We start from the raw sequence: 11524 nt of genomic DNA on the forward strand, positions 1-11524 counted from the left end.
TTAGCAATTCGAGGCATCTTCCCTTTCCAAATAAATTTGATAACTAGCTTTTCCAAGTCTGCAAAGTAGGTTGTTGGAATTTTGAATGGGATTGCATTGAATGTGTAGATGAGTTTGGGTAGAATTGACATCTTAATGACATTTAGCCTTCCTATCCATGAACATGGAATATTTTTCCATCTTTTAAGTTCCCCTTCTATTTCTTTTAGTAGAGTTATGTAGTTTTCTTTGTATAGGTCTTTTACATCTTTGGTTAAGTTTATTCCTAGGTACTTGATTTTTTTAGTTGCTATTGAAAATGGTATCTTTTTCTTGAGTGTCTCTTCAGTTTGTTCATTTCTAGCATATAGAAACATTACTGATTTATGTGCATTAATCTTGTATCCCGCTACTTTGCTAAATTTATTTATTAGCTCTAGTAGCTGTATCGTCGATTTCTCAGGGTTTTCTAGATATAAGATCATATCATCTGCAAACAATGACAGTTTTACTTCTTCTTTTCCAATTTGGATGCCTTTTATTTCTTTGTCTTGCCGGATTGCCCTGGCTAGCACTTCCAGCACAATGTTGAATAACAGTGGTGACAGCGGGCATCCTTGTCTTGTTCCTGATCTTAGGGGGAAGGCTTTCAGTCTCTCACCATTGAGTACTATGCTGGCTGTGGGTTTTTCATGTATGCTCTTTATCATGTTGAGGAAGTTTCCTTCAATTCCTACCTTTTGAAGTGTTTTTATCAAAAAGGGATGTTGGATTTTGTCAAATGCTTTTTCAGCATCTATTGAGATGATCAATTGATTTTTCCCTTTTGACTTGTTAATGTGTTGTAATACATTGATTGATTTTCTTATGTTGAACCATCCTTGCATGGCTGGAATGAACCCCACTTGGTCATGGTGTATGATTTTTTTAATGTGTCTTTGGATTCGATTTGCAAGTATTTTGTTGAGGATTTTTGCATCTATATTCATTAGGGAGATTGGCCGGTAATTTTCCTTTTTTGTAGCATCTTTGCCTGGTTTTGGTATTAGATTGATGTTAGCTTCATAAAATGAGTTAGGTAGTGTTCCATTTTCTTCAATGTTTTGAAAGAGTTTGAGTAAGATTGGTGTCAGTTCTTTCTGGAAAGTTTGGTAGAATTCCCCTGTGAAGCCATCTGGCCCTGGGCATTTATTTGTGGGAAGATTTTTGATGACTGACTGGATCTCTTTGCTTGCGATGGGTTGGTTGAGGTCTTCTATTTCTTCTCTGGTCAGTCTAGGTTGTTCATATGTTTCCAGGAAATTGTCCATTTCTTCTACATTGTCCAGTTTGTTGCCATACAGTTGTTCATAATATCCTCTTATAATTTTTTTAATTTCTTCAGGATCTGCAGTTATGTCAACTTTTTCATTCATTATTTTGTTTATATGGGTCTTCTCTCTTTTTGATTTTGTCAGTCTAGCTAGGGGCTTGTCAATCTTGTTGATCTTCTCAAAGAACCAACTTTTGGTGATATTTATCCTCTCTATTGTTTTTTTGTTCTCTATGTCATTTATTTCTGCTTTAATCCTTGTTATTTCTTTTCTTCTACTTGGTTTATGACTGGTTTGCTGTTCATTTTCTAGCTTCTTCAGTTGATCCATTAGTTCTTTGATTTTGGCTCTTTCTTCCTTTTTAATATATGCGTTTAGTGCTATAAATTTCCCCCTTAGCACTGCTTTTGCTGCATCCCATAGGTTTTGGTATGTTGTGTTCTCATTTTCATTCGTCTCTATATATTTAGCAATTTCTCTTGCTATTTCTTCTTTAACCCACTGATTGTTTAGGAGTGTGTTGTTTAACCTCCAGGTATTTGTGAATTTTCTAAGTCTCTGATGCTTATTGACTTCTAATTGTATTCCATTGTGGTCAGAGAATGTGTTTTGAATAATTTCAATCTTTTTAAATTTATTGAGGCTTGTTTTATGTCCCAGCATATGATCTATTCTGGATAAAGTTCCGTGAGCACTAGAAAAGTATGTGTATCCTGGTGATTTGGGATGTAATGTCCTGCATATATCTGTTAAATTTTATTCATTTATCAGATTGTTTAGGTTTTCAATTTCCTTATTGGTCTTCTGTCTGGTTCATCTATCTATAGGAGAGAGTGATGTGTTGAAGTCTCCCACAATTATTGTGGAAACATCAATTGCTTCCTTTAGTTTTGCCAATGTTTCTCTCATGTATTTTGTGGCACCTTGATTGGGTGCATAGACATTTACGATTGTTATTTCTTCTTGTTGAATTGCCCCTTTTATTAGTATGTCGTGGCCTTCTTTGTCTCTCAAAACATCCCTGCATTTGAAGTCTATTTTATCTGAGATTAATATTGCTACACCTGCTTTCTTTTGGCTGTAGCTTGCATGAAATATTTTTTTCCATCCTTTCACTTTCAGTTTCTTTGTTTCCCTGTGTCTAAGATGAGTCTCTTGTATGCAACATATTGATGGTTCATTTTTTTTGATCCATTCTGCGAATCTATATCTTTTAATTGGGGAGTTTAATCCATTTACATTCAACGTTATAACTGTGAAGGCATTTCTTGAATCAGCCATCTTATCCTTTGGTTTATGTTTGTCATATTTTTCCCCTCTGTCTATTAATATCCTTTATTGTACCCATACCGAACCCCTTTAGTACTGAACCTTTCTCCAAGTCTCTCTGTCCTTTCTTTGTTTCTCTGTCTGTAGGGCTCCCTTTAGTATCTCCAGTAGGGCAGGTCTCTTGTTAGAAAATTCTCTCAGCATTTGTTTGTCTGTGAAAAATTTAAGCTCTCCCTCAAATTTGAAGGAGAGCTTTGCTGGATAAAGTATTCTTGGCTGGAAATTTTTCTCACTCAGAATTTTAAATATATCTTGCCACTGCCTTCTTGCCTCCATGGTGGCTGCTGAGTAGTCACTACTTAGTCTTATGCTGTTTCCTTTGTATGTGGTGTATTGCTTTTCTCTTGCTGCTTTCAGAACTTGCTCCTTCTCTTCTGTGTTTGACAGTGTGATCAGTATATGTCTCGGAGTGGGTTTATTTGGATTTATTCTATTTGGGGTTCGCTGAGCATTTATGATTTGTGTATTTATGTTGTTTAGAAGATTTGGGAAGTTTTCCCCAACAATTTCTTTGAATACTCTTCCTAGACGTTTACCCTTTTCTTCCCATTCTGGGACACCAATGAGTCTTATATTCGGACGTTTCATATAATCTATCATATCCCTGAGGTCCATTTTGATTTTTTCAATTTTTTTCCCCATTCTTTCTTTTATGCTTTCATTTTCCATTCTGTCATCTTCCAGGTCACTGATTCGTTGTTCAACTTCCTCTAGTCTTGTACTATGAGTGTCCAGAATCTTTTTAATTTGGTCAACAGTTTCTTTAATTTCCATAAGATCATCCATTTTTTTATTTAGTCTTTCAATGTCTTCTTTATGCTCTTCTAGGGTCTTCTTGATTTCCTTTGTATCCCGTACTATGGTCTCATTGTTTGTCTTTAGTTCTTTGAGTAGCTGCTCTAGGTGCTGTGTCTCTTCTGGTCTTTTGATTTGGGTGCTTGGGCTTGGGTTATCCATATCGTCTGGTTTTTTCATATGCTTTATAATTTTCTGTTGTTTTTGGCCTCGTGGCATTTGCTGAACTTGATAGGGTTCTTTTAGGATTTGTAGACCAATTGAAGTCCTTATCTCTAATTTATCAGATCTACAGCTTCGTGGAGTACACTTTCTCTAACTAACCAGCAGGTGGCGTCCGCGAGCCACCTGTTCTCCACAAGCCAGTTCTCCCCTGCTTAGCCTTTTTGGTGAGTGGGGGAGTGAGTCTTGTGGGGTCCAATTGGTGTACCAAGCTTGCGTGTGTAGTTGGTGTTGCCTGCCCTGTATGTGGGGCATGTTTCTGGGCAGTCAGGGAGTGGGGGTGGCCCTAACAATGAAATCTCCCTGGTGATCCTAGAGTTTTAAAGCTGCTGCAATAGTCTAATCCTTCAGTTCAGTCCTGCCACAGTTTGTCTCTGCCACTGACCCACAAGTCCTTGGTATTGGCGTATGGCTTCTGAGACTTGCAAGTGGGCCCCTCTTTCAGGCTGTGTACCCCGGGTCCTCTGTTGAGGGATGACTGTGCTATGTCACAGGTGAGTGCCGTCCCCCCAGGGCAGTTCTGGGCTGCTGGGCTGTGTAGGGAGGCTCCCAGTCTGCTGAAATGATGGCTGAATGGGGCTTTGTTAATTCACACTGCTCCACCTTCCCAATTCTGGGACAATCAGCTGAGGTTGCAGGGAAGGCTAATGTCTACGCCCAGTTTTGTGGTGTGTGCCTGTTATTTGGAGCACTTCCATCACACTGGGTTGTCTGGGGCAGCTCTGGGCTATGGGGCTGGCGATGGGCAGGAGTGTTTCCTGTCCACCAGGATGATGGCTGTGAGTGGACACCCCCCTTTTCTTGGGAAGTTGTGGTGTTTAGTGAATTTTCTCAGCCACTGGATTATTGCCTTTTGTCTCAGAGCTCTCTTAGTTCTGCTCTTGACTTGACCTGCCCAAATTGCAAGTCTTTGAAGCTTTCTGTATTGGGCTTCTTAGAGTAATTGTTTTAGAAAAAGAAAAAAGGATTAAAAAAAAAAAAAAAAAAAAAAGGGCCCTCCTCAGAGATCTAATGGGTTATTGAAATGCTAAGAGAAAAAGCAACCAGGGCCATTAAGGAAAGGTCCACAGGGCAGAGAGATCAGCTTTTCTTCGGGATTTGCATATGCGCCTCAAGGCCTGATCTCCGCCCTTCCCCTTTCTGTGTTCACCAGAACTCCAAAAATCCTCCGCTTTTATTTTGGAGTTTTTCATGTTTTTTTTTTCTATGCCTGTCTCCTCTCTGCTGGGCTGGCTGCTCTCAGATTCTCTGGTGTCTGGTCTCAGTCTATCTATGGTTGGAGTTTGGATCAGTAGAATGAGTTTCTGATAAGGGCTGCCACTGCAGTTCTCCCTTCTCCTTCCCGGAGCTGACAGCCCCTCCTCCCACGGGACTGAGCCTGGCAGGGAGGGCGCAGGTCCCCTGGCCGCAAAAACTTACAGATTTCGCTGATCTCAGCAGTTCCACGTTCTCATGAGTTTTGTATGAAGTATGCCCAAAGTCAGATTGCTCTGTGGTGTCCAGTCCACGCAGTTCCTGGCTTTCTACCTACTTTCCTGGAGGAGTAACTAAAACATACAGCTCACCAGTCCGCTATCTTGCCCCGCCCCCTATTTATTTTCTTTCAGCACTTTAAATGTCATCTTACTGGATTCTGTCCCCCATTATTTCCAATATGAAGTCAGATATTAATCTTAGTGTGGTTATTCTCTTGTTTTCAAGATTATCTCTGTGTATGTCCTCTTTTTCTTTTTCAGCAAACTTGTCTTTCAACAGTTTGACCATATTTAGATAAACTTGTTGAGTTTTTCAGATGTGTTGATTCACGTTTTTGCAATCAAATTTGTGAAGTGTTTAGTCATTATTATTCAATATTTTTTGCTCCTTTCTCTCCTCTCTGATACTCTCATTATATGTATTCTGGTATGATTGAAGGTCCCACAGGTCTCTGAGGTTCTGTTGATTTTTCTTCATTACTTTTTACTTTCTGTTCTTCATATCAGATAATTTCCATTGATCTATCTTTAGTTCTGCTGATTCCATCTTGTTTCAACCAAATTTGTTATTAAACCTGTTTAATGAATTTTTTCATTTAAGATAACCATACTTTTCAACTCCAAAATTTCCTTTTTTTTTTTTGAAATTTCTCTCTCAGATGATATTATTTATTTGAGAAGTCATTATTGTTAAACTTTCTTTTAATTCTTTAAACAAACATGGTATTCTTTAGTTCATTGAGCATATTTCAAAAAGTTGCTTTGAAGTCTTTCTGCTAAGTCTAATATCTGGACCCTTTCAGAGACCATTTCTATCGCCTCCATTTCTTAATCTGTATGGGTTATACCTATCTATTTCTTTACATGTCATAATTGTTGAAAAATGTATATTTTAGGTAATATATTGCAGCACCAGACAATATTGTTTCTCCCCTCCCCCACAATAATGTTGCTGTTTTTCCTGCATTTGTTTGTTTGCTTGCTTAGTGACTTGACTGGACTAATTCCATAAAATATATCTCTTGTAGTGTATGGTCACTGATGTATCTGCTCAGATACTTTTTGATTCTTGTTTTTATTTTTGATTCTGGCTACACAGAGTTGGCCCTGAGTCAGCAGAGCATACTGTTTAGCCAATAATTTCTCATAAGTTGTGCTTAAAACTGGGGAGAGGAATGGGAGATAGGATGTGTGAAACCCCAAACTAAAATTCAACAGAAGCCCACCATCCTTACAGAGTCTCAGTAGATTATTCTTGAATGCTTGCTTCTCAATTTGTGATATTCCGTGGTCAATATGTAGAGTCCTTAAATGGTTGTTGTTGACAATTTTTTTCCTGTTTTATCATTGTTTTTTTGTTGGGGGAGGAGAAAAAAATTGTCATTTCATGCTTCAATTTCTTACATCTTACATGTATATTAAGTACTATATAAACTTGTCTTTAGGAGATCAGTATTAGGCTTAGGGCAAAATTACATCATCTGAAGTTATTTGAAGAAATACAGCTCAGCCATTCTGCTTACAAATGTTGAAAAGAGCTGCAAAGTTAGAAATTAGAGCATTTACAATAGTTTTTAATCTAACTTCCCCCCTCACTTTTTAACTTACTATTCCATTAACTGTTGTTTAACATTTATCCTTAAGATAGGTTAAACATGTTACTATTTTGCATAAGTGGTCCCCTGGGTTGTGCATAAAACAAAATAAAATACACTGGCATCATACAATAAACTGTATTAGTATAAAAGGTTACAAAAATTGGTGAAAGTCAAAATAGAACTTTAGGTTAGAGGGGAGGGACCCTTTAATATTCATCTTTGAGCTTAAGGAAAAAATACAATCCTATACTGCATTTCACATCTCTTTAAAAAGAGGAATTGTTTAAGCAGCTTACATCTTTTCTATTACAATAAAGAACTTCTTACATTAGGATTTACTTTGAAAAATAGTTTACAACCATACCAATTATAACATACATACATTGGCACTTTAGCACAAAGGCAAACTTTAAAATTAATCTGGACCTTTAGAATTAGGCTATAGTATTGAAAACAGTCCATGGTCTTACATTCAGCAAATTCATGCTAAAATATTCTATTTTTGTAGGATAAAGGCCAACAAAATTTTACATTTGCTACAGGTTTAATACATATATTTACATGGTTCTTTCTTCCCCAGGTACATAAAACTTTTGCATTGCACAATTCCCCACTTAATGCCAGCCTCTACAGGGATCATTTGAGGCCAGATCACTGTCAAAAGCTTGTGCAGTGTTAGAATACAGAAAACATATTTTGAAAGCTATTCAGTGACCACCAAATACCGTTCCTATAAAAAATGGTTTTGGAGCATGTATTGGCAGATGCTTATCCACTGTTTGTAAGATCAGGGCCATCAGGATATACCTGCCTCATTCTAATAAGCCCCTAATGCCTTTTCCACATGAACCACAGTAAAACTTATTAAAATGTACTTAACTATTCATTATGAAAAATTCACATTTTCACTTGGCAGTGCATCAGGTTTTTGGCGTATTACTTGTTTGGGTGTTTGTAGAACATTCAACTTTCAAATGTTCAGCTAGTTCTCAGTCACTCTATGTCTTAGCTAGATGTTTATAATCTGATTCACTAGTTTTCAACAAGTAAATCTACTGATCCCTGAATGATAATTTTAAATTAGTAATTGCCTACAAAAAGCATTAGAAAAAGATTTTGTCATTCTCCAAATCTAAACTTGAATGTTTTCACTTGAGTTAATCAGTTAAGAAGTTAAGTTCAATCATTAATAATTTAGTTATTTAAAGTACCACTGATACTACCATTACCTTATAGTGCCCACAACACATAAAACGAGTGAGATGACGTCTAATCATATTTTCTATGTTAGCAGTTTTACACAAATAGAGTAATTCCCTAATGACTTTGTTACAGACTGACTAATCTTAAATGTGATGCCTAAATTTAAACATTAGTACTTCCTTATTTTATACCTGTACCTTAAGTAATATTTTAGGTTGAAATGTCATTATTTCCTTGTCAGAAGAATTAAAGGAAACAGGAATCCAATGGCTTAGTGGTTTAGGAAGAATACTTGGTGATGGCGGCTCACTAAATTTGGCTCCAGCGTAGTTCTGACTAGTTTGAGACTTAAAAAGTAAGCTGGAACTTGATAAGCTAGAGTTCCAATTTTGATTATTTGAAAAATGTACTTTGTTCTTCCCCTCGTTGTGCGTGGCCTGCCATGCAGCTGCTGATGAGTTGTAACCATGTCCTCTTTCTTTTTTCTTATGAACAATCTTCATCTGGGAATTCTGGTCCTTGGTCTTCTGTGTATTAAGCTGCTGCTGGTTCTTACTGACATTTCCAGATTGGGAAACTGGAATGTTGTACCTCTCTTCACCACCGATCTTCAGGTTCTTTGACACCTTTCAGCCTGCTTTTCAGATTGCAGGATTTCTACTACCATCCCCTTCCTTGTTGCCAAGCCTAGGATAATAGGTTTTGCTTTCTGACAGATCCTTTCCTTTGCCTGAATACAGAAGTTTTCATGGGCCAATCTGGTGAGTACAGCCTAGCAGCTAAGGCCAACATCTGAGTTTCCTCAGCACTCAAATTAGAAGTCCTATGACTTCAAACTCAGAACCGCAACAGCAGCAGAACCTGTTCAACAATGAAGGCTCCCTCCCCTTCCAGGGAGAAACGAGGCATGGAATGAACAAAGCCCAAGAGCACCAACGAACTACCTTGCTGACCACACCACCATCTGCCAACCCAACCACCCCTTTCTCTATCATTGTTTTTTTTTTTAATTCAGTTGTATTGAGATACATTCGCATACCCTACAATCATTCACAGTGTACAATCAGTTGTTCACAGTACCATCATATAGTTGTGCATTCATCACCACCATCAATCTTTGAATATCATTGGTTTTTAAGGAAAGGTTGGTTGAGTTCTTCCCTCAGTCATTCCTGTAGTCCTGCCAAGTCCTTTGTTCTTACCTATAAATGATATTGAGAAGTGGCACTCTCATAAAAGTAGCATCATTTTAATGGAAACTTAAACAGAGCCTTGATTCTCCTCCATGTAGCTAGATTAGGCATCTCATAGCATGGAGTCTGTGTTCCATGCAGAAAGTGTTCCAAATGTCAAGCTTCCTGTGCTCTTCATTTCAGTGTTCTAACTACATTCTCTACTACATTGTAATTAAACAGTGTATTTGGAGAGAGGGGGAACAAATGGGTCTGTTCAATTTTCCATCTTAATCTGATATCCTACTAGGTTTTTCCTAGGAACCTACATTTATATACAAAAATAATAAAGAGTTGTGGTTACTTTTGATCTTATGATATAATAAAGTCTTTGTTATATCCAGCTACCTTTGTTTGATCCTTAACATTAAAGAAGAGTACAAAAAGGAGCCTGTGTAAATATTGTGTTTACCCAAACAACAGGACTACATTTATTCACTTTATGTCAGTCATATCTAAGTACCTTGTACCCAGGTCATTTTTAAAAATTTCTCTCTTTCTGAGATTTTTCTGGGTACCAGAGATAATGCCTATATACAGCATTAGCAATGTCCTTCTAAGGAAAAAAACAGAAAGAAATAGACCTGTTATGAGACATGTTTTATGTTTACAAATATAAAAATTACCCTGTCAGTGTGTTTGGTACCTGTGCACTTTTTTTACTGGAGCAGTATTTTCTATCAAGAAGGGCACTGTAATCTTGGAGACTGTCCTTTTCTTACTTAGGTGTTTCTTCTGTATTAGTGAAGTATTTTATTTCTGCTTCTCAATGAATTAATATCTGTAGTCTAGGCTCCTATATTATTTATATTAAAAATTTTCCAATCTGTGTTACTTTGAATTACCCAGAAACAGTCACTGAGATGAGAAGTGCTCCTATGGGAGAAACCAGTCAGAGAGTCAGAGAGAAGGAGGAGTCCAAGCAATGGTGCAATATCAGGTAAAATTGTTGCAGAAGGCAGCTTCAGACTGACCCCATAGGAAATCTCTGGAGAATAAGTTATTGTCTTAGAATAATTCTGACCTGTAAAAGGGAGCTTCATATTAATATTCTTGTAGTTGGCAGTCATTGCGTTAGATCACATATGTAAGTCCTTATACTCACCAAGTTTTCTGGACAAAGTGATTGTAGTATCAGAGGGAAGTCCTTAAGAAAAAAAAAGCCACAGGACATGGACCTTGAAATGCAAGCAGGAATTCTACAAAGGGTCTAGATAAAGCACTGACATTACAAAACTATCTCTGCTCAAGAGTATCACACTTCCAACAAGGATTTACAACATGGATCAGATCACTAAGTTTCCTTTACTTATTCAAAGTATTTGGTGTGAATACCCAGGGACTAGGAGTCAGGAAGTTGGGGCAATAGTTTGCTTAACTCTAATCATCCTTGCTGTGAAACATTTATTTAGTTCCTTGTACATCTCTTATGTTCATTTGGATTGAAGGATCTCTAAGGTTCCTTCTAGCTCTGACTTCCTAGATCCATATTTAGATATTATGCATAGATATTAGCCATGCAGAGCCACATACAAAACAATATATGTCTTCCCTCCAAGAGCAAGAAGTCTGAATATATTACAAGACTTTGGCTTTGGAAGTTAAATGACAGCATCCACCTTGTTCCTAGGTAGGTTTGTGTGATGGTTAATATCATATGTCAACTTTGCTAGGTTATGGTGTCTAGTTGCTTGGTCAAGTAAGTGATGGCCTTACTTGATTGTTACTGCAGGGGCATTTCATAGATAGATTAGCATCTATAGTCAGTTGAGCACATCTACAGGCTGATTGCATCTACAATCAGCAAATGAGATTGCGCTCAACAATGAGAGGAGTCTCCTCAACCAATCAGTTAGAGGTCATAAAGAGAACTGAGAATTCCAGCAGTCAGAAAGATGAAATTCTGCTTCTTCTTTATGCAGCCAGTTTCTCCTGGGGACAACAACCTCACCTTCTTTGGAGTTTTCAGCTTGCAGCCTACCCTACAGAGTTCAGATATGCCAGATTTCAGAATCACTCTTTTCAGAGTCTCCAGTTTGAAGCCTGCTTTATGGAATTCAGACTTGCCAACCTCCATGGTCGCATGAGCCAATTTCCATAAAAAAATCTTAATATTTCTATTATATATACGTATTTTATATGTACATTCATTACATAGATATTACATGTATATATAAATATACATATATTACATACATATATACAACAAGCATATACAGACATTCTGCTTCTCTGGGAAAACCTGACTACTACAGCTGGAAGATGAAGAAGATCTCTAATTTATAATTATTTTACTCAAACTCCTTGCTTTAATAGTCATCACATGAATATTAATTCATTTACTTCAACTTTGCCTTTTACTCTGGGCTTGGTTCTCT

General features: G+C 37.3%; 1 protein-coding gene across 1 annotated transcript; it reads right to left on the minus strand.

Annotated features, from left to right (window-relative positions):
- Positions 1-8099: 8099 nt before the first annotated feature.
- Positions 8100-11223, minus strand: LOC119526550 (proline-rich nuclear receptor coactivator 2-like). Its single transcript, XM_037825747.1, has 2 exons — positions 11098-11223; positions 8100-8522 (listed from the first exon to the last, which is right to left on the minus strand). Exons 1-2 carry the CDS (start codon positions 11221-11223, stop codon positions 8100-8102), a joined length of 549 nt encoding a protein of 182 aa, XP_037681675.1.
- Positions 11224-11524: the final 301 nt, after the last annotated feature.

The sequence above is a fragment of the Choloepus didactylus genome, chromosome 1 (genome assembly GCF_015220235.1).
Source record: "Choloepus didactylus isolate mChoDid1 chromosome 1, mChoDid1.pri, whole genome shotgun sequence".
NCBI classification, from domain to species: Eukaryota; Metazoa; Chordata; class Mammalia; order Pilosa; family Megalonychidae; genus Choloepus; species Choloepus didactylus.